The 24,318-nt window shown below is 42.5% G+C and overlaps 1 protein-coding gene across 7 annotated transcripts in view; it reads left to right on the top strand.

Moving 5' to 3' along the window:
* Positions 1-24,318, top strand: part of PSD3 (pleckstrin and Sec7 domain containing 3) — a 586,117-nt gene that overhangs the window by 156,885 nt on the left and 404,914 nt on the right. Inside the window, exon 1 of one of the 7 annotated variants that reach the window (XM_075605154.1) lies at positions 3,911-4,251. The exons of 4 other annotated variants lie outside the window; for them this stretch is intronic. In XM_075605154.1, coding sequence (XP_075461269.1) covers positions 4,231-4,251 — 21 coding nt within the window. In that variant the 5' untranslated portion in view covers positions 3,911-4,230. Of the gene's footprint in view, positions 1-3,910; positions 4,252-24,318 lie in introns of those variants that run through there. 2 more of the 7 variants (XM_075605165.1, XM_075605180.1) reach the window with 2 other exon arrangements.

Genomic DNA, 24,318 nt, shown 5'->3' with positions numbered 1-24,318 from the left:
GCCCGACACCCAAACGCTCATGCTTGTATTGTTGGTCACGTCACCACTCTGAAGCATAAGTGCGGCACGAGGGATGCAGCCTTAGGCCTCGGCCAGGCTCCCTGCTTGCTCGCTGAGGCTCAGGGAAAGCGGGTGCTTTCCCTGGCCTTGCGGTTGCTTACCGCACGCTTTGTCAGGGAGTCGGGCCGGGGGCGGGGACGTCACTGACCGGGGGCGGGCCAGTGACGTCACGGAGCTGGTTTGCCCTCATTGGGCGAACCGCTCACGTGACCGGCCTGTCGCGCCGGCAAGCGGGGGAATTTTAAATTCCCCTAAGACCTATGCTTCCGCGCGCTTGCAGAAGCATAGGTGAGCCCCTACTAAAGCCGCTCTAATTGCGGCTGTAGGGGCTGAGTGCTGAGCGGGAGCGCGCGTTAGCGTGCTTCCGCCAGCAAGCAGGGAACATGGCCGAGGCCTTACAGGAGAAAGTGCTTAAATGGTTTCAATGCCTTGCGTCAGGTGGGCCGAGATGACGCTGCTGCCGATAGGCCCACAGGATGCAGGAGACTTGAACATCCATTTTGTATCCCCTGGAGGAGACAGTACCAGCGGCACTGTCCCTGGTAGGTATCTCAGGGACCAGGGGGAACCTGGAGCTAAAATGAACGCAGTTGAGCGTTAGATCGCCCCTATAATATATGTTAAAAAATGAACGGGGGGGGGGGGGGGGGGTAAAGAGTCCCTTTAAAAAGGATGTATAACTTGGTAAATAAAAAAGTAGTGGTATCAGACAGATATCTGAACATATAACATTAGTTTTTCAAACCATGGATTGTAATATGTTTGTTTGTGTTACAGAAAACAAGGGCACAGAAGGGAGGAGCAAGCTGTCCAACTTTGAGCCCCTTCTATTAGTTTGATGATGAGTTGCTTGAAGAGGGTTTGAAGTCTGACATTGCTGGTGTAACATGCGCCAACATTGCAGAGGTTAATGCTCCTTGCTGATTCAGCATCGACTTTAACACTACAAATCATACCCAAGCCAGTGCTGGACAGAAGGAAGCAATAGTGTGACTTGGAAGGTACCACCCCAGCTCTCTGGGGGTTATTATGCAGGCACAGCAGCTGTCTTGCCTAAAGTAAGGAGGTGTTAATTGCTGCTGTTAGTTGCAGGGATTTATAGAAACACGTGTGTTACAAGCTGCTCCCCACAAGGGACAGGGTGTGTTGTGACTGATGCAGAAACCCCATCTTCTTTGGTTCAGTCCGAGCACCTTTTGGTTTCCGATACATTGTATCCTGTGTTTCTGCTGCTCTGGGAATGGGCAGGTGTCAGTGTGTTAGCATTGCACATTGTGTCTGTATACAAGCACAGGGAACGCGGGAGTGTCAAACACCAACCTATTGTATGTCTTTATTTATATAGCGCCATTAATGTACATAGCGCTTCACAGTAGTAATACACGTGGTAATTAAATAAATAACAGATAATATAAATAACAGGTCATGGGAATAAGTGCTTCAGACATAAAAGTAACATTAAGGAAGAGGAGTCCCTGCCCCGAGGAGCTTACAGTCTAATTGGTAGGTGGGGAGAACGTACAGAGACAGTAGGAGGGAGTTCTGGTAAGTGCGTCTGCAGGGGGCCAAGCTTTATGTATCATGTGTTCAGTATAATCCACAGTGCTATTCATATGCTATACTGTACAAAGCACAGATATGAAAGTATATCAAGTTTATACATAGGGCGATTATGTTATATAGTCACACCACATAGTTACTTACAACCTGCTGTAGTTTTGTATTGCATTAAAAATACAATGACTGAAAGGGATACGTGGTGATTAAAATGATAATATATGTTTACATGTACAGACACACAAACAATGCAGTAGGCAACCCAAAAAAATTACGTCTATATTGGCAAGTGCATGCATCATAGATTTTAAATAAATGGTATACTTCACTCAAGCCCATGGTTTGAAGAAAGCACAGAGCATTAAAGTAAGTGTTATATAAAACAAAACAAATGCCAACGGTTCGGATTGGCTAAGACAGGGGAGCGCAAACTTTGAGCTGCGCACCCCTGCCTGCTCCCCCTCGTTTTCGCACCCCCCTCACATTTGTTTGGCGGTGTCAAATGACACAGCAGGGTCACGTGGCACTGTTGCCATAGAGACGGATGTGTGACCTTACTACGCATGACACCGCGGCGTCATAGCAACGCGTCTTATCAGCTCTGCAGAATCCCTGTAAGTAAGCGAGTTGCAGACGCCTCACGCGGCCTCTGCAACCACCCACGCGTCCCACACTTTGCGCACCGCTGGGCTAAGGAACCTTCATCAGGGTTATGTGGTGTGAAGGTTCCTTAACTGAACCGAAACGCTGCAATATTGTTTTATTTAATACAATACTTTGTCTTCCTCTATGAACCATGGTATTGGATGAAGTATAATAGTATATATATATGTATATATATATGTATATATATGTATATATAATATATATGTTATATGTATATATATATATGTGTGTGTGTATGTGATTTGTTTGGTGCTTATATATTACATATATATATATGTATGTATATATGTATATGTATATATATATATATATATATATATATATATATATATATATATATATATATATATGTTCTTCTCAAGGATGTATTCTTTCTACCCCCTTTGTATCTAAAGCCCTCTCCCGCCTTAAATCTTTTTCACTGACTGCCCCACACCTCTGGAATGCCCTTCCCCTCAGTACCCGACTAGCACCCTCTCTATCCACCTTTAAGACCCACCTTAAGACACACTTGCTTAAAGAAGCATATGCATAGCACTGTGGATATTCTGAACACATGATACATAAAGCTTGGCCCCCTGCAGACGCACTTACCAGAACTCCCTCCTACTGTCTCTGTACGTTCTCCCTACCTACCAATTAGACTGTAAGCTCCTCGGGGGAGGGACTCCTCTTCCTTAATGTTACTTTTATGTCTAAAGCACTTATTCCCATGATCTGTTATTTATATTATCTGTTATTTATTTGATTACCACATGTATTACTACTGTGAAGCGCTATGTACATTAATGGCACTATATAAATAAAGACATACTATATATATATATATATATATATTCGTTGTAGCGGTAAGTCATTAACTACATTCTTTGAATACTGAGGAAAAGGCAATTAAATGTTTTTTTTTTAAGGAAAAACTATGCATTTAAAAAGGAAGGTATTTTGATATGAGAAGTTCTGACGATTAGGTGTCTTTAAGTTTTTCCAATACAAGTATCAAGAAATTCCAAGTCAGGAACTGCATTTAGAGCGTTTTTTCCAAAAATGCACGTAATGAGATCAGTGTTTGCATTCACACACACATCACTTTTGAGCACATACATACAATTCTGTGCTATGTTAAATGTAATATATATATATATATATATATATATATATATATATATATGTGTATATATATGTGATTTATATTTAGTGCTTATAAATAAGTTCTTCAGTATTAGGTGATACCTTTTTTATTTGGACTAACAATTTATGTCATAGGACACGCTTTTGAGATTTCTCCTATGACATAAATTGTTAGTCCAAATAAAAAAGGTATCACGTAATACTTAAGAACTCATTTATTCTGCACTATCACTGCTATTTCCGTTGTATGTGTATGTATATCGATCTATATATCTATCTATATATAGATACACACACACACACACACACACACACACACACACACACACACACACACACACACACACACACACACACACACACACTCTCTCTCTCTAATATATGATACTGCAGTCAGGTACAGTATGTTATATGCAGTGTGTAATGTGCACACCCTGTAGTGGAAGTCTCCTGTGCAGTGAGTGCTGTAGGAGGTGCTGCTGCTGCTGCTTCACACCCCGTGCTGTGCTCTGCTCTGCACACACCGCTCTCATCCCCTTCAGGAAGCCGTCCCGGATCCCAGGGAGGAGGAAAGAGAGGACAGCAGAGCTGTGACACAGCTCCCACCGCCGGCTCACAACAAAGACTAGTCACAGGAGAGAGAGAGGAGACCTGGCACACAGGCAGCCCGAGGAGGGGGGAGAGAAAGCAAGAGGCACCAGGAGTAGGAGGAGTGTGTTTGTAGGAGAGAGAGGGAGAGAAAGCAATACAAAAGGAAAGCACAAAAGGGAAGCAGAGTAAATTCTCCAGGCAGCTACCGCGACATCTCAGACATGGAAGATGGAAGGAGGAGATGGTGGGGTAAGTGGGGGGGGACATTGCATGTCACTGCTGAGCAGTCATCACTCTACTTTGCTCTTTGTTTGTAAAAACCAATGGGACCCTACATTGCTTTGATCTGCTGGCCAAGTTCCCTACACGCAGCTTACCAGGGGGGCTTCACTTCTCATGTGAAACTGTGTGCTGGGGAGGTCTGCCTGCTGCCACAGGATCACAAGGAGGTGCTGCCACAGGATCACAAGGAGGTGCTGCCACAGGATCACAAGGAGGTGCTGCCACAGGATCACAAGGAGGTGCAGCCACTTATTGCATTCATTAAGTATTATACATTAGTCTAGGCATCAAGAGAAATAAATAAATGCTACTGTTATGGTACATGGAGAGTTTATTTAATGTATTTACTTGCTGTTTGCATTGGCATGAAATGTAAGAAGTTTATTACATTTGACATAGATTGTTATAAGAGAAATTTACTCCAGTTTGGACTGATGTTTTTTTTTTTAACACTGGAAAGAGAAGCAACATTTGATACGTTGCCATATAATTTGTGCGTTGCTGGACTTTACACTAACTCTTCACAGACCTGAAGCCACATGGTAGAGACGTTCTGATGTCTTCAAATGTGCTTTGCAATATACTGTACGTACATACGTACGTGCGTGTGTATGTGTGTATATATATATACACATATATACATACACACACAAAGGTAGTCCTCGCTATCCAACGTTTCACTTTATAACGAATGGAATATCCAACGCTTTACAATGCAACCCTATGGGCCGTTTTTCGAAGCCTGAATGCATTATCCAACGCTCAAGGCCACTGATTAACATGGGACTCACTTTACAACGGTTTCACTATCCAACGCTACTTCCCGACCAGATTCCGTTGGATAACCGAGGACTGCCTGTATATAATCTCTTAAATATGACACCAGGCAGTTGCACAAATGTCTGGAATTATGGTTCACCTTTTTGGTGGAAAAAATGGTAATTTTGCCTGATTTGCCAACTTTAGAGAACATTTTGCACATAGTCACAAGCATGAGGAATATAGTACTAGTTACATTGATAACATAGACCTCAGTAGATTAAGGTTTTTAAAAAAAAAAAATGCTTCTCCGTATCACATTCATGTAAAAAACGCAGTACAGTAGTGCCCCGCTCATACGGCGGGTTCCGTTCCAGGCCACCGCTGTAAAGCGGAAATTGCCGTAAAGCAGGGCACTACTGTACTGTACCTTTGAAAACAGAGATGCAGAGCTGTAAACCGACTGTTTCGCTGACAAATGGCATTTGACAAGGAGTTGCGCATGCGCTAAAATTGTTGTTTAGTGACAGCCGATACTTTGCTGCTGTGCACGTCATGCCGAAAATCGCCGGAAAAACAGAACAAGCGCCGAACCTAATGAATATGGCTATACATTGGGAAACGCCGTATGAGCGGAACGCTGTAAAGCAGAGCCCTACTGTCCTGTATATTTTTCTTGGTTCATGAACCCCAGACTTCTATCCCATGTTTTAAGCCCCTTTATTCTAAAAATACAATCCAAGCACTTAACTAATACAGGCATTCGATACAATGCGTTCTTGAAAATGGCGTCGGATAGTGAGTCACCGTAAAGCGAAACCCATTTTCTGCCCATTGGTATGTAACAGAGTGTACAGTATGTATGTCTTTATTTGTACAGTATATTCATGTAGTTGTTCTGCTTGTTTTGGTATTACAGTAATTCAGCGCTTCCTCTTGATTCTGAATGACTGAATTTGTGATTAAAAGCAATATTGTTTTTTTTTTTTTTTTTTTTAAGGCAAAGTGTCTGTAAGTTTCTATTATTATTATTATTATTATTAGAGGAGTTGCCTTGTGGTAATAACATTGTCTTTGAAGTTGGAGATCACAGTTCAAATTCTGGTGTCAGCACTGTCACTTGAGTTAATGGCTACAAACTAGATGGTAAACTCCCCGTGGAAGTGACGTATTTATTCTATAGGTAGAATATTGTAAAATATTATAGCTTTTTACTTGAGCATCACAATGAAATCAGTGGAATTCCTTTACCCTTTGTTATCATGGTGCTTCTTGGTCCGGTATTAATCAGAACCCAGTTTTACATTGTACTATGCAACTATTTAACATCCGTGGTACACCTGTGTGAAGATCTATTGCACAGTCGTTTGTGTTGTATTTGTTATCTACTCAGTATGTCACCCACTATTTTGTTGCTGTTTTTTGTAAGACTAGTGTAGTTAAAACATATTTTGTGTGTGTCAAATTTGACACTTGAAGTGATTCCAGTTGTCTTGTTTCACATCCATGTTTTTGAAATATTAGTTCCAGGATATAATTTTTTTTAGAAATAAGACTACTTTTTTGGGAGGAGGAAATAACTAAAAATTGATGCTTGTTTGCCAAATAATGGCCTCCAGGGCTCAGTGCTCTTGAAGGTATTCAACATCCATTTAGGAGCATGTGCAAGATATTTCTCATGCAATGTACACCTCTGTAACAAGCTTTAGTTATTTTGGATGCAGTTGGACGTATTGAACTGTAATTTTTTACCCAGTCAACCATAGCATCAGTTGAATTACTTTTTCATTTACCCAGTGCAGTCTTATTAAATTATTCACCCATCCAGTACAGACTCGGGCCCATTTTTGCCAAGCCAAAAAAAGGGTCGTAGGGTGCCTCCTGACTTGGCACCATTTCCGAAGGCCGGGCCTCTGTCATGAAATGAGTTATGCATCCAGCCATGTAGCCCTCTTTCATTTATTTACCCAGCCTATGTAGGCACATAACAAAAAAGAAAAAAGCGCAAGGCCCATAGAGTAGTAAAGTTAGGTTTATAAGCAATTAAAAACGGTTATAAACACTCACAGCAGAGTAGTTGGTACAGACACTTCGGTACTAAGAGTGACCGCAGGAACAGAGGTACTTTGTTCGTCTGCTTGTTTGGGTTAGGTGAATCTCAGCCCTCCTCCTCTTTTCGATCGGCGATCTCGTCCAATTCCGCGTCAGGTGACTCGTGACGTCGGCGCGTGTCATCGATTAGGGGTTGGACTACGGGCAGTCACTAGCTCCCTCTCCAAACTCGGCGGTCAGGGAACTCTGCCGTCTGCGTTTCCTCAGTAGCTTCTTTCAACCAGCAATGAAAGTGTCCCTGATGAAGAGGACAGAGTCCTTGAAATGCGTAGGGCGGACATTGCTCTGGTTGCTATTGATGGTTGGGAGCCTACACTAAGCTACTGAGGAGACGCAGACGGTAGAGTTCCCTGACCGCCGAGTTTGGAGAGGGAGCTAGTGACTGCCTGTAGTCCAACCCCCGATCGATGACACACGCCGACGTCACGAGTCACCTGACGCGGAAGTGGACGAGATCGCCGATCGAAAGAAGGAGGAGGGCTGACATTCTCCTAACCCAAACAAGCAGACGAACAAAGTACCTCTGTTCCTGCGGTCACTCTTAGTACCGAAGTGTCTGTACCAACTACTCTGCTGTGAGTATTTATAACCGTTTTTAATTGTTTATAAACCTAACTTTACTACTCTATGGGCCTTGCGCTTTTTTCTTTTTTTGTCATCCCCTGTCTCTAGTTTCTCCTGGTCCCGAGGTTGGTTCCAGATGTAAAGCGGCTGCATACCCAATTTTTGCGAATCAAGATTGGACTCTTTATTTGGGAACACAATATGTGAAAATCTTCTAGATATGAAGTATCAATTTTTAACCTTTATTTTTTGTTATAAGCTATTGTTCTATTTTCACTGTGTCAATCCCTTCCCCCTTTTTTATATGTCATTGTATGTATATCAATTTTATAAGTAAGTGCGCCGGTGGACACAGTTGATAGCAGAGGGGTTAACACCACCTGTCCTTGACTGTGTCGAACTTATTCATTAACCATATGTAGGCACATCCATTATTTTATTCATCAAGTTCAAGCTTGTCTGTTCACTCCACAAACTGTTGTTGTCTATCTCTCATTCTCTCACACTGCAAGTGCACTCTTTTTTTTCATTCATCCAGCCAGTGTAGGCTCTCCCATTCATTCATTGAATCAGCGAGCCAGTGTAGTCTCTCATCCTTACTTACAGTACTACAGGCTATTTCATTCATTCATCCAGACAATTCATTCATTCACTTATCACGCCAGGGCATAACAATTCATTTATCAAACCAATGCCTATTTACTAATTCACAATTCTAGCAGGTATACTCATTCAGTCATCCATTATATTTTCATTCATTCATTTTTTGAGCCAACTCAGGCTCTTTGATTTATTTATTGATTCACCCAGTTAGTGCAGGGTCTTCTGTTCATTTACCTAGAAAATGCATATAAATTAAAACATACTCCTTCACTCTTTTATAAAACGGCTGTAAGTTTTTTCATTCATTATCAAATTCATTCGTTCAGTTAGTGAGTTCAGCTCTTTTGCGTCATTATCTATTTGAGACTTTGATTCATCCCACTATTGCAGACTCGTCTATTCATTCATCTCTTCATTCGGTGCTATTTAATTCAGTTATCCAGAAATTGTAGGCTCATTCATGAATTTATTTGTAATCATGAAAGCAGTCAGTGCAGGTTTAAGCATGTATTTCAACTAATAATTGCAGGCTCTTGTATTTTTGAATTCATTCATCTATCTAGCTTGCTTGGGCTTAGTCATTAACTCATTTATTCCAGTCCAGCATCATTCATTTACCCAAGTGCCTCACCTAATTATTGTTTCAATGCATGCCCATTCAGTCATCCAATACTCCAATATAGCAAACTGGCTCATTCATTCCTTCATCCAATCAGTACTGGCTTTTTCATTTCTTCATTGATTAAGCGGGACAGTGCTGACCCAATTAATTCATATTTTTTGTATTTATTTGTGCATGAACAGACTTGTTCATCTGTTCATCTAACTCAGTGTTTTTCAACAGGGGTTCCTATCAACTCTAGGGATCCGCGGGCATCCCTAGAGGGTTCCATGCAATTTTCAGGTCATTTGAAAATTGTACCAAATACAGAAGAATTTACAATGCATCTGATCTCAGCCGCACAATTAGAGAGGGCTGGGGCTCCTTACAATGCATCTGATCTCTGACATACTATTAGAGAGGGTTGGGGTTCCTTACAATGCATCTGATCTCTGACATACTATTAGAGAGGGTTGGGGTTCCTTACAATGTATCTGATCTCAGACGCGCTATTAGAGAGGGATGGGGTTCTTCAGTATTCCACAATATAATTATAGGGCTCCTTAACCAGTATTTTTTTTTTTTTTTTACAACAAAAAAACCCACTGATCTTCTGTAACTAAAACAGGTGCATCAATTCCTTTGTTTATTCATTCAGGTTTTAGAGGTTTAGAGTTATTTAAGAAATACAGGTTTATTTCATTTAGCCAGTGCAAGGTCTCTTATTGGTTCAGTCTGTGCCATCTTATGAATTCATTTTTCTTACATTTGTTAAGCCAGTTCATTCAGTTTATGTCCAGGTGTATTCATTCATTTAACCATTCAGCCGTATATACATGGAGCTATTGTGGGCCGTCTCTTTCATTCAGCCATTGTTGATGGTCATTGAGCCGATATACGATGATTAATCTTTGTAACTAATTCAGCCACCACATTATTTTTTCCTTCCTTCCTTAATTCCATGCAAGTTCAAATGAGATCACAAAGGAGATTGAACCACCCGAACAAATTATAGCGAGTCAGCAGCTGGGGACAAAAAAATGAATGAAACCCTGGATCAAATTGGTGAAGAAATAACATTTGAAATTAAAAATGTCACATCAGATGAATCAATGAATCCATGAGAAATGCCACATTGGAAAAATAATGTGAGAGGCAGGATCAGAGGAATTATTGTGAAGTGACTACATCTTATGAATGAACAGGACAGGCTGCACCAGATGAATTTACAAATGCCTTATACTGCATAATGCATATGGCACCAACACACCGGAGAGCATAACCATAGTTATATGATAGTGTTTCCCAGCCTGGGGGTCCCAGGGGACTTCCCAGGGAGGCTGAGTGACAAGAGAAACAGACACTGGAAAATTCAGAAATTGGCAGACAAAAGGGAGCTCTGTGTGTTATGACAAGCTCACCCAGTACATATAGCACTTGAAATATTGTTTATGTTTAATGCAGGGTAAATGAGTGCTTCACTATTAGGTGATACCTTTTTTTTTATTTGGAATAACAATTGATATTATAAGATAAGCTTTCAAGAGCTCTTCTCTCTCCCTCACCTAGTACTGGAGTACTCATTTACTCTGCACTATCGCAACTGGACTAACACGGCTATTTCTACTTCATTTGTATTTACTAGAGTCCCGTTGAAATTACCAAAAAAGTATCAAGCAAAAAAAAAAAACCACGGGTTAGATGTACATCTAAATACATTAAAACCCAACTTTCGTCATTAACTACAGAAGCGGAGGTCATAAAGAGTGGTAGATACAAAGAATTCACTTTATTCATAACCCAAATATAAACAGTATTCCACTATGTGCAATCCTTTTTTTTTTTTTTACAATTTAAACAGAGATTTTTAGAGGTCCCAAGCCACAAATCTTGGACATTTTTCTTTGTGCCTTCTTACAGAAAGGCGTGGCCCTGCATCAAAACAAGTGCAATTTTTGAGTACCGGCAGTCCTCGGTTATCCAACGGAATCCGTTCTGGAAGTAGCGTTGGATAGTGGAACCGTTGTAAAGTGCGTCCCATGTTAATCAGTGGCGGTGAATAACGCATTCCGGCGTTTAAAAACGGCTCATAGGGTTGCATTGTAAAGCGTTGGATATGCCATCCGTTGTAAAGTGAAACGTTGGATAACAAGGACTACCTGTATAACTATGTGTATTTTGGAATAATGCCGTTAAAACATCTTGATGTTTCCTGATTGGTCCTACCTTTCCCCTAAACCAGTGATTTGCCACCAGGGAGCCTCAGATATCAGGTTTGCCGTAACACCCTGCCAAGGATGCCGCGGCACGGGGGGGGGGGGGACATTTCTAGTGGCTGCTCAGCTGGCACGTCCCGCGCTGCCTGGAGATGTAGAATCTGCGATCCGCCTTTCCTCTTTCTGTCAAACACAGAGGAGAGAGAAGCCTCTTCATCTCCAGACAATGCAAGACGTACCACTGAGCAGCTGACATGTTTTGTCTGTGTGTGAGGAAAGAGGGAAAGAGTGAGGGCTTTGGCTAAGGCCCCGCTCCCAGAGTCAGCGCGCTCGTACTGCAGACAGGCGCGCGGTCTGTAGGGAGCGGGAGGTGGGCGGGAGGGGGAGGGAGGGGGGCGTGGCTTGAGCGGAGGGACCCGCTACTCTCCCCCCCCTCCCTCCATGGCTCGGGCTGCTGATTGAAGGTAAGTAAAGCAACATACAGGCACACACACGCAGACACACACACACACAGACGGAGACAGGCACGCACGCACTCAGACACACACACAGACAGGCACTCACGCTGCTTTCACTCCACACTCCTCCCTGCTCCCCGTAGCCTTTCCTCCTCCCGAAGCCTCCCCTCCCCATTGGCTCACAGCCACACCACGTGACGCGTCAACGCTAAGGATCACCATTCTCTTGTGTCCCATAGCGGCTGACGCGCCACAGCGTGTAGTAAGCTGTGCAGCCAGGGGGGACCGGGACCGGCTCCGCAGGATTCCCCTGCTGGTGGGGAACTCGTGTGTGGCCGCCCGCGCCACCGAGTTCAGCGGGACCGAGGCCTTTGTGTGGGGAAGAGAGTGTGATGGTTTTGTGTGTGCAGGCGAGGGAGGTTAGTGTGATATAAGTAAGAAGGGGGTTGTGAATGTGGTGCATATAATTAAGAAGGTGGGTGAGTGCACTGTGAGAAGGGATACATGTGGAGTGAGTGTTGAGTAAAAGGGTGAGTATGATGTGTGAGGGTGAATTTGGAGTGTTTAAGAAGAGGGTGATGAGGGTGATGGGTGTGTGCTTGTGTAGAGGAGGTTGGGTGTGTTACATGTAAGCGAGGAGGGGATAAGTGAGGTCTAAACAGCAATGATGTCCCAAGATTTAAAAAAAAAAAAAAAAATCTTTGAGGGTTTCCTCTGCTCAAAAAAGCATTGCCCGAAACATTCATATAAAAAAATCTTTTTTTGTCAGTGACCAAATCACTCCGTATACCTTTTTGTAACAGCTATAATATCATATTTTATTATTTGTTCTACATTGTTTCCCAAACCGTGCCTAGTTTGCTTATTCTTACATCAATTTAGCAAGCAATTTCAGTGATAAAATATATATATTTTTTTACTTTTAAATATGTCCCAGGCTGTAGTAGTCAATCATTCCTGAGAGCTGCAGTAGGCTGAGTCCATGGTGAATCCAGCCGTGCGGAGGCGCGCTGAAGCTGAGGGAAAGCGGGTGCTTTCCCTGGCCTTACTTCGCGCGCCGTCCGGGGGCATGTCAGGGGGCGGTCCAGTGATGTCACGGAGCTGGTTCGCCCTCATTGGGCGAACCGCTCACGTGACCGGCCCTGCGCTCCCGTGAGCGCCAAAACTAAATAAATTTGAAGTGCTACGCCTCCGCACGCCTGCGGAAGCGTGCGCGAGCCCCTTCTAAAGCTCTCATTGCGGCTGCAGGGGCTCACTGACAAGTGTCAGCGCGCCTTAGCACGGGCGCTGACCATGGACTCAGCCGTAGTAGGTTGTTAGCTTTCAATGTGACTGTAGGTGAGAGCATGTACTTTGCTATACGTTAAAACCACATATCACAGCCTTTTTACTGGTGTTTCCTCAACCCTTGTGTATGAGTGTGCTGCAGTATAATTATGCATTAACACTAAAGTGAATAATTCTTTGAGCGTTCAGAGAATCATTAGTACATATCCTTTAAATACCCTAATAACAAATATCAGCAGTAATAATGTCATTGTACAGTATGTGGTATTTGTGAGGGTTAATAGATCTATGTATCAAGACAAAAGGGGTTCAATTCTGGGGGGAATTTTTTTTCTCCGATGTACTGTATGAAACACAAACCCCATTGTTTCCATGGGATTTTTTTCACGTTGATACATATGGTGTATATTTATGCCCCAGAGTTGCACCACTTTTACCTTGATACATCGCTCTTGCCTGAATGCCTCTATATTCAATCCCTCCAAAAATATTTTGTGGTGAAACACAGGCCTTTCAAGCCAGTCAGCAGCATTTCCAGGACCCATGACAGGAGTTTATACCCAGCCCAGGGACGTGTTAAGTGGTGGTGGTGGCTGCATGCTGAAAGTTTGTTTAAAGCGGGGCGTACGTCTTGGGTCTGGGCCTGGCTGATCCTGGAAATTGTGTCCAGTGTCCGGTATTGGCCGGCCAGGCCTCCGTTCCCGCCATCCCTGTGACAGTTGGCCTGGGGCCTCCCCCCCTCATGGTTGCTCTGTGGCCTGTGCACTAACATATGCAATTTAAAATGTTGGGTTCAAGAATGTAGTGTTAAAGTAGTACTAAACGTAATAATAATTGCGTTGTATTTATGACGGTCGTCGCGTTACTGGAGATATGGCGCAGAGTGTCTGATATGGCGCCTAGCGCATTGCGTCAAATACCTGCTCGATCCATCGGTTAATCTAAAATTGACTATAGGCACAATGCGCCAATTAAAATATTTTTTTCATTAGTAAATGATGGAAGTGAACACATTTTATTTAATCATGTCTATTGTTTCTTACATTTCAATACATTTTAGAGTACTGTACTTTTGCCTTTGCAAAGGACACATATTATTTACATAGAATGAAACATTGACTATAATATCAATTTCTTTCTGTCATGATGCATTTCTAGTTGTATCATTTATTTTGTTTACAATTATATTTATGTCAAAAAAGAATTAACCATTGAAATTGAAATGTTAATATAACCATAATATATTTTTTAAATTACTGTAATATTAAGAAGTAAATTCTTTAGTTTTAAGATATTTTATTATAGCCATACTATGAACATACTGCATATAATTTGGTTAATGTATTTTAAAGAAACATCCGTTCCTGTGTCAGACATTTTTTCCTTGATGCATGTCAGACTCAAGTATGTACTGTACGAATATTTTAAACAGATTCTGTAGGATTACGCTTGCAAATCTTGGTGTCGAATTTAGACGCATTTTCTACTAAAGTTTTGATGCATTTCTAAAAAATATTTGAATACATTGCTTTTACATGTGTCTATCATGGGCATCACTACTCCTCCACCTCATTAAACACATCTTGCGCCAATATATATGACAAAAAAGTGTCACTGATGCATATCAGCCAATAGGGAAAAAAAAACGCAGACAGGCAATATACTTTTTGATTACTTGCCACAATTGTGAGCCAAATATCTTAGTACATAGACGACAGAAAAAAGACAATTTTATTTTGTTGTCGTTTTTTTTTCCCCTTCTATACAACATTCCTTCGAAAAGAGAGAATAACCTCCTCCCTGGCTTTTATCTTCTGTTGTACAGAATACGTTATAGATTTAAATTAAGGAAGAAAAAAAAAAGTATGCGCATCAAACCGTACTTTACATTAAAGTGCTACAAGTGATGAAAAAGTACGTAACGCACACAGGAATAGATGAAGTGGAGGAGCGATGCCTGCTGGAGAGAGGTAACACAGTATCCCAGCTTCAGCACAGGTGGCTCAATCAGAGGCTCAGTCAAAGACTTAGCCTCTGATTGAGCCACCCGTGCTGAAGCGGGGACTGATTAATCTACCTGTGCTGAAGCGGGGACTGATTGAGCCACCTGTGCTGAAGGTGGGCTATCCTGAAAATCTGACCTATTGGGAGGGGGGGGGGGGAAGGTTGCTTGAGGACTGGAGTTGACCACCCCTGACCTACCAACTGGAAGGGCAGATCCCGTAATCCAGTACTCTTTATCAGCGTGTCTGCAGCGATGCAGCCTCAACAAAATGGACATGTGGATATTTGCTTCCTGATGCCAGTGAATATGTATCACCCCCCGCCTGTGATTTATGCATTGTCTATTTTTACAACATAAGCTCTTTATTTGCAGCACAGAATTATGTAATCCGTGTCATGTACTATCAGCCACGGCTTCTGTTCCTGTGCTGTGCTGGGCCATCCTTAAGAAACAAGTTGTTCAGAGGAGATTTTTACATTGCACTTTCATGATTACAGTTATTAGTACTGCATTGACAGCATTCATTGGGGCATGTTTATTCATTTTAATATCACTAATGAGCAATACATGCTCAATAAATCACTGTCTTAAGGAAAGAGGGGACAATCTATATTTCTGGCACCCAAGGCACAGTGTAATATGTGTGTGTATTGTATTGTATGTCTTTATTTATATAGCGCCATTAATGTACATAGCGCTTCACAGTAGTAATACACGTGGTAATCAAATAAATAACAGATAATATAAATAACAGATCATGGGAATAAGTGCTTTAGACATAAAAGTAACATTAAGGAAGAGGAGTCCCTGCCCCGAGGAGCTTACAGTCTAATTGGTGGGGAGAACGTACAGAGACAGTAGGAGGGAGTTCTGGTAAGTGTGTCTGCAGGAGACCAAGCTTTGTGTATCGTGTTCAGAATATCCACAGTGCTATTCATATGCTTCTTTAAGCAAGTGTGTCTTACGGTGGGTCTTAAAGGTGGATAGAGAGGGTGCTAGTCTGGTATTGAGGGGAAGGGCATTCCAGAGGTGTGGGGCAGTCAGTGAGAAAGGTTTAAGGCGGGAGAGGGCTTTAGATACAAAGGGGGTAGAAAGAAGACATCCTTGAGAAGAACGCAAGAGTCTGGATGGTGCATAACGAGAAATTAGGGCTGAGATGTAAGGAGGGGCAGAAGAATGTAAAGCTTTAAAAGTGAGGAGAAGAATGGAGCGTGAGATGCGGGATTTGATTGGAAACCAGGAGAGGGATTTCAGGAGGGGAGATGCTGAGTCAGATCTAGGAAAGAGTAGAGTGATTCTGGCAGCAGAGTTTAGGATTGATTGTAGGGGAGACAGGTGAGAGGCAGGAAGGCCGGATAGCAGGAGGTTACAGCAATCAAGACGGGAGAGAATGAGGGCCTGAGTCAGAGTTTTAGCAGTCGAGCAACAGAGGAAAGGGCGTATCTTTGTTATATTGCGGAGGAAAAAGCGACAGGTTTTAGAAATGTTTTGAAGGTGAGGGGTGAATGTGAGCGAGGAGTCAAGTGTGACCCCTAGGCAGCGTGCTTGGGCTACTGGGTGAATGATCGTAGTTCCAACAGTAATGTGGAAGGAAGTAGTAGGGCCAGGTTTGGGAGGAAGTACTGCACCGACACACTTTATTCGAGCAAATACCCGGTATGTACCTGGCAGATACCTGGAATGCGCCGCTCCTCACCTCTGGCAAGCCCCGTTGCATTTGACTTCCCAGCCTGGGTTCATGCCTGGCTGATGGGCGGCTGATCTGTTAAATGATAATGATTAGGATTTAATAGGCTGCAATGCTTCGCGTGTCTACCAGATGGCATAAATTCATGAATTGTAATGCAGTATATATATATGTACTGTGCAGTATTGCAGCCAGCGGGAATAAAATGCTTCAATCCCTGCCGGAAAATAACTCAATGCACTCGGGCAGAAAACAGTCACAAACCTCAATACACCCGGGTATACCAGAATTCGTGGGACTAGCCAAGCTCGAATAAAGTGTGTCGCCAGTGTATGAGGAGCTCTGTTTTAGCCATGTTGTTTAAGGCGGCGGAGGGCCATCCAGGATGATATAGCAGAGAGACATTCAGAAACTTTGGTTTCTACAGGTGTAAGGTCGGGTGTTGAAAAGTATATTTGTGTGTCGTCAGCATAGAGGTGATAAGTAAACCCAAAAGATGTTATTAGGTCACCTAGAGAATGTGTGTACAGAGAAAAGAGAAGAGGTCCCAGGACAGAGCCCTGGGGTACCCCCACAGAGAGATCCATAGAGGAGGAGGAGGTGTTGGCAGAAGAGACACTGTAAGTACGATGGGAGAGGTAGGATGAGATCCAGGATAGAGCTTTGTTCCGAATACCAAGAGTATGGAGAATGTGAAGGAGAAGAGGGTGATCCACGGTGTCAAATGCTGCAGAGATGTCGAGTAATATGAGCAGAGTGTAATGACCTCTGTCTTTGGCAGCATGGAGGTCGTCAGTTATTTTAGTGAGGGCTGTTTCCATGGAGTGAGCAGTGCGGAAGCCAGATTGTAGAGGGTCTAGGAGAGAATAGGTGTTGAGAAAATTGAGCAAGCGAGAGAATACAAGACGTTCAAGGTGTTTAGAAGCAAAAGGCAGGAGGGAGACTGGTCGATAGTTAGAAAGACAGGTAGGGTCAAGCTTGCTGTTTTTGAGTAATGGTATGACTGTTGCATGTTTGAAGGAGGATGGAAAGGTTTCAGAGCAGAGGGAGGAGTTAAAAATGTGTGTGAGCGTAGGGATTACACACTTGAGAATGCTCCAATGATTATTAAGACTTTTATGTATACTTTTATAGGACTGGTTGTAAATGGTAATAAATCTTACAGCAGAAGAATCAATAATTCCAGTCTCCCTTGGGGCATCATAACTCAAGCGCGAAACTCTCTTAATTTTGGATTTTTTGCGCATATCTGCCTCTACCTTTACTGAAAGAGTCAGACACTAATTTGTTGTTATAGCCTTTGTCTATAAATGTTTGGCTAAGTGTGTCCGACTGGAGAAGAAAACCACTCTCTGGTACAGTTTCTCTTCAATCGGTGAAACTGGCCCAGAGGAATGTTACTTAGCCACTGTTGATGATTGCTAGACGCATGAACAAAGTTATTGACTGAAACTGTTTTGAAATGAGTAGTGGTTATAATATTATACTCTAGATCTGTAGTGAGTACCAAGTCTAAAAAAAAAACATGGATACAGCATCAATATTGAATGTGAATTTGAATCCCAAAGGGTTAGTGTCAAAGGAACTTAAAATATTGGATAAATCCGCCTCCTCTCCATCCCAAATCATAATAATGTCATCTATGAAACGGCCATAGTACACGAGGCCCGCCCCAAGATCCCCATTCTGCCAAACAAATCTCTCCCAAAAACCCATGAAGAGATGTGCATAGCTGGGGGCGAATCTCGTGCCCATGGCCGTTCCACAGATCTGTAAAAAATAAACATCCTCAAACAAAAAATAATTGTGAGTTAAAATAAACATAACACTATCCAAAATGAAATTTTTATGTTTATCAGGAATGGACAAGTCCCTTTCCAGACAGTATTTTATTGCTTCAATCCCCCTGGCATGGTCTATACAGGTGTAGAGAGAGGCCACATCACATGTGGCCCAAAGATAGGTTGATTTCCACTTCACATCCGAGATGGAATCAATGACGTGGAGCGTATCCCGAATATGTGACCTGAGCTGAGCTACAAAGGGTTGAAGAAAGTAATCTACATTCTGGGATAGGCCCGACGTCATGGACCCCACACCAGATATGATAGGTCTGCCAGGGGGATTGGACAGGGACTTGTGTACCTTGGGAAGATGATATAATATGGGAGTACGTGGATGTAAAATAAATAAGAATTTGAATTCCAATTTGGATATGATACCATCCATTTGAGTTTTAGTTAGAAGTTCCTTTAACAGATCTTTATAGCTGGCTACCGGGTCAGACTCCAGAATGGAGTAGGCGGCCGAGTGATCCAGGAGTCTGTGTGCCTCGAGATACGCAGATGTGTCCTGGATGACTATGCCCCCTCCCTTGTCAGCCTGTCTAATAACAATATTATGGTTATCTTTAAGTATGTTCAATGCGTCAATTTCATTTTTTGAAAGATTCTTATTGATTTTGGTTTGTTTAGAACAAAGTGCCTCAAAGTCTTGGAGTACTAAATTATAAAAGACACACACACACACACACACACACACACACACACACACACACACACACACACACACACACACACACACACACACACACACATATAAAACAGTGGTCGACAAATCACCAAAAAATCTACTCGCCGAACAAAAAAATCTACTCGCAACCTAGTACCACACGTTTGCTGCTTGGGCCAATAGGAGCTCGCCACGATGTTAAATCCACTCGCCCCGGGGCGTGCAAATGTATAGGTTTGTCGAACACTGTATATATTGTGGTGCCGTCGCTGCCCTCTAGGGGCTAGAGTGGGGCAGTTGTGGGACTTTACAACTCTCATAGTGTTAATTATTCTGGACAGGTCTGTGCAGCTGTGAGTTAATGAGCTAATTAGCCTAGCCTGTATAGTCAGGAAGTGATACAGAGATCCCCCCCCCCCCCCATGCTGCCAGACACACACTGTTGAGAGTTATACAGACAAGGTGAGAGAAGCTGCTGTAGATTGATCTGAAAGGAGACCTGCTGCAGGTACACTGGGTAAAGTGGGGAAAAGAGTTTAGTTCTCCCACGACTAGTTAGGGACTAAGCAGTATTAGTCAGTACTCCTGGAATGAGTTAGGTCTTTTATTTCCGTTTTGTGTTATGAGTTAACCCTGTACCTGCTTTATACCCTTTAAATAAACCCCTGCTTAGAGTAATACAGTGTTTCCTGCCTTTGATCTGGACAAAAGATCCGACGCTGGGACTGAGACGTCACTATATATATATATATATATATATATATATATATATATATATATATACACACACACACACACACACACACACACACACACACACACACTACACCATACAATACCGGTTGAAGCACGACATCAAGGGACAGCACTTGGGTAAGTTGATCACAAGTTCTTTGTATTGAAAAAGTTTTTGTGTCTTTTTCTATACAAAGAACTTGTGATCAACTTACCTGAGTGCTGTCCCTTGATGTCGTGCTTCCCCTTGATGTCGTGCTTCAACCGGTATCGTATGGTCTATTATTGTGTTATGGGATTGTCAAGAGAGAGGGGATTTGGCCCGGGATTAAAGGGGATACACCCCATTTGGCCACCCTCTACTCTCACCTGGGAAGCAGGGGGTTAACTGGACTGGGGTCCATTAATGTGGTGTTGCCTTGCTTCAGCCATCCAACTGTTTATTCCCCTGTAAAAATGTATTGTTTCTGTTCCAGTGACTGCACCACACAAACACTGGGGTCCATCCGGGAGGGCAAGGGTTAATAGTTGAATAGTGATTCTAGCCCTTTGTTTAAGTTACCTCAAAGATGCCTGCCTACTAAGGAATGCGACCAAATGTTTGCAGGAAGCTGGAGTGGTTTGTGAGTGTTATAACTCATACTTACAAACCATAGTATCCTGCCAGACACTCCATTTGGTAGACTGGCCAAACGCCCCTGATTTAGGAGTGGGGCTACAGAATGAGTGACCTTATTAAATATAAGAATATTATGAGATGTCCCCGGCTGAACGTGCTAAAAGCTACATATGTGTATTCGTGGGACTGATTCGCACATAAGGATTACAGACACCTGATGTCTAGCCGGTACTAAGAGACAGATATTAATATCTCTCTTAATTTTAGTATTACACGGTAGTATTTAGTCTCATTGGGAGCGTCATGCGTGACGGAATGTATTAATATGTCTCGCGTGCCAGTAAGTACTACTGAACTGAAGTTATGAAGTTATTTACAGTGTATATGGGAATTTTGGATCTGCTCTGAAAAATGCAGACTCCATCTGCTATGTTAAATAAGGCAGGAAGGGCATCCTGAAGAATTAACATAGCCCGGTGATCAAAAGGTAACTGCCCTAATTGTTTATACTGGGGGCAGGAAACAAGGAACTGAGTGTTTTTAAGTGTGATACTTCACACCTACAATGGAAGCCAAAATCTGCTTCAAAGAGATTTTTTCGAGCCACCTCGGCATCTAGGGTTAAGAGGTGGGTTTGAAATGGTATTTAACCCAGTGTCAGCCCTTACTCAAATGTCTTCATGTGTCTTCATGTATTGCTGTGATGTCTTCATCTGAAACTGAATTATGGAAGAAATGGCCCATCCTCTATCCTGATGGCTTTTCTTGTCCTAACCTTTAAGTAAGTGTCCATATTTTGTCCATATTTTGTCTGTTATTTGTATATCTCGTGTGTTAACCTTTTCATATCTAAGTCTCGTCCAGTTCAACCCAGTTATATATTTGGTGTGTATTATTCATAGCCTGTCACAAAGCTCCCGTCACAGGCTAAAGCACCAAACTTTGTTTACTTTCAAGTGGAGTGCCGGCTGTTTTTGGAATATATATGTATATGTGTGTATGTTATGGTGGCACTGTGTGCTCATTTGCATGTCATTTCCCAGAATCCCTTGCTGCAGTGGAAGTGCTGTGTGCTGGGTGATAATGGTGAAAGGCGGGGTTGCAGACCTGTCTAAGACATGAAAATGAGCATACAGTAATATTTCCATTATTTTATATATATATATATATATATATATATATATATATATATATATATATATATATATATTCGAATAATTAGGATAACAGATGGGCACTCAATATATATTGCTCTTTTGGTAAACGTCCTCCAAAGTTACATTTATCTTTGAGAGTGCCAGCCTGTTGTTCTAATAGGTAACTTTTAATTTACAAGTGCACATTTATTTTGCTCAATGTTGGATTGAGGTGCTCAGTGTTTAATAATAATTATATATATATACACACATATACACACATTATATAACAAATGATCTTCAGGAGTTGAGACAGCACTTGCTCTGTTTTGCTACCCTGCAACTATCTGGCTTCTAAGTATCCGTAATCATACTAAGGCACAGATTATACACTCCGCTTGCTAGCGAGAGTGCGTGCTCCTACTGTGCCACGCGACTGCAGCGCATGCGATCCCTGCTGGCAGCGATGAGGAGGTGTGGCGGATGCGTCACAAAGCTGGCTCGCCCTCATTGGCTGAACTAGCTCACGTGACGCTGACATCATGCGGCAGCCGCCTGTGAAGACAACATTTTTTGTCTCCTCAACGCGGCCGCGTTCACGTGGCCTCTTTGTCTGCAGGTACGCAGGCACCTGGCTAACTGATACAGCCATTGACGCGCGCACAGCAACTCCTCCACTATAAGCTCGGCCTTAGAGAGCACATGGATGGCACAAAAAAGTCAGGTGATCGATAATAAATGTTTGAAACTCATTTTATTTATATGGCCATAAATTATATCTGCACGCTATGCCCATTCCCATTGCCGCCTTCCTCACTGTCACTCAATCTTAATAAGATTTGCAAAATGAAATCTAGAATTAGATTATTGAGATATTCTTACCTGTACTTTTATGTTGGCAGACTGGAGGCTGCCTTCTTTAAATTGTAATGTAGTTTATAACACCTGGAGGATGAAGTGCATGTAGATTTTACTGCTAATCCTTCTGGTTTCTGATTTTTTGCTACAGTATGTCTTAAAGCAGCGGTGCGAAAAGTCGGGGGCGCAGAGTTTACAGACGCCCCCACACGCTTCTCGAATACATTTACATTAATGCAGGTGGAGCTGCATGGCCTCCGTAAACTTCTACTTAACTTTTTTCAGACGCTCCTGGTCACCCGTCATGATGGGAACGTGGCGTCAAATGACGCTGTGGGGTCATGTGACGTCATGACGCCAGGAAGTCTGAAGCAAGGTAAGCAGGGGGGCGCGAGGAGAGGGGACAGACGGCAGGGGGGTGCAGGGAAGAAAGATTGCGCTCCCCTGTCTTAAAGGACAAACCCACTCAAAAGCGCCAATGAGTGTGCACACTGTAGTAAACATGGGGAGTGTATGCAGTACCATATTGTTCAACAGCTGTGCAATCTATTGTACAGCGATGACACAAGTTTGTGACTGGTGGCCAAAAGAAATGGACAGCTCATCTTGCAAAAATAGCCTGTGGTACCCAAGTCTATGAGGTTTGTAGGTTTGTAGTGCCAGTTGTAATATTCGTTGTAATGTGCAGAACCGTCCACAAGGGATAGAAAGGTGGAGAAGCAAAAACGTGCACAGATTAACGTAGCACGATCATGACCTCACTGCCCTTCCAATATTTATAATAAACCAGTTTAGCTTGTATAGAATTACAGAAGTCGGATAAAGGCACTTGAGGCTCGTGAGCATGACTGAATATCTATAAAAATAACAAACTGATTGTTCTACCTGCAATGCTGGAATTGGCTATGTCTTGCCTAGTAATACCAGTGCCGTTGCTTGATGGATTGACTGCTACTTTTAAAGGAGCAGCCCAACTTTGGTCACAACAAACAGCACAGGATGAATACATACCAGTCAAAGTTTCCCTTTGCTCATGGTCCATCCACTTACCTGCCAGAGGACCAAGTAGAACAGGGGTGGCCAACATCAGTCCTCAAGTGCCACCAACAGGTCAGGTTGTCAGGATTTTCCCTTCTTCAGCACAGGTGGCTCAGTTGTGCCACCTGTGCTGAAGCAGGGATATTCGGAAACCTGAACTGTTGGTGGCCCTTGAAGACTGGAGTTGGCCCCCCCTGAAGTAGAAGATAGCACTTTTTGCATATGCTTAACAAACAGTGGAATCACATCAAAAGGAGGAGCTGGAAGAGACCAAGCTCTATCAGACGTTTAACCATTACGATGCTGGAAGCCCGGGATCGCTACCACGTGATCGCTACCAAAGCCAGCTCGCTGGTGATCATATCCCCCTTCATTAACATTTTGATCGCGTCGAGCGATCAATGACCTAAATGTCACGAGGGCCCCTGGAAAGGTCACGGAGATTATTTACAGGTGTCTGATTGGACTTAGTAGGAACGGCATATTTAGCATTGCTAGTATAAAACTTACCTTCAGCTTATTGTGTAATGCAATTAAAAATACTTTAACAATGATATGATTTTACTAGGAAGGAATTTGAAGTAGATAATATTTTGTAGTTCTACCTGTTAAAGCTTGTCTCCAGGTAAATGTGATGTATAAACATCATTGTAAGTCTGCAAATCTGTGCACATCATACTACTTAGGTATACGGTAATACTGCATTACTTTACTGCTCAGTGTACTGAAGTAACAATCCATGTTGATCACCATTTCTTTTTTTTTTATTTTATTTTATTTGACTATTTTACCTACTTTAAGACATTTCTTTTTGTCCTTTCCGATGCTGTTATAAACTTTTTTAA

Source organism: Ascaphus truei, chromosome 1 (assembly GCF_040206685.1).
Source record: "Ascaphus truei isolate aAscTru1 chromosome 1, aAscTru1.hap1, whole genome shotgun sequence".
Classification (NCBI taxonomy): Eukaryota; Metazoa; Chordata; class Amphibia; order Anura; family Ascaphidae; genus Ascaphus; species Ascaphus truei.
Note: the sequence above shows the minus strand (reverse complement) of the source record. Positions and strands in the feature narration are given on the sequence as shown.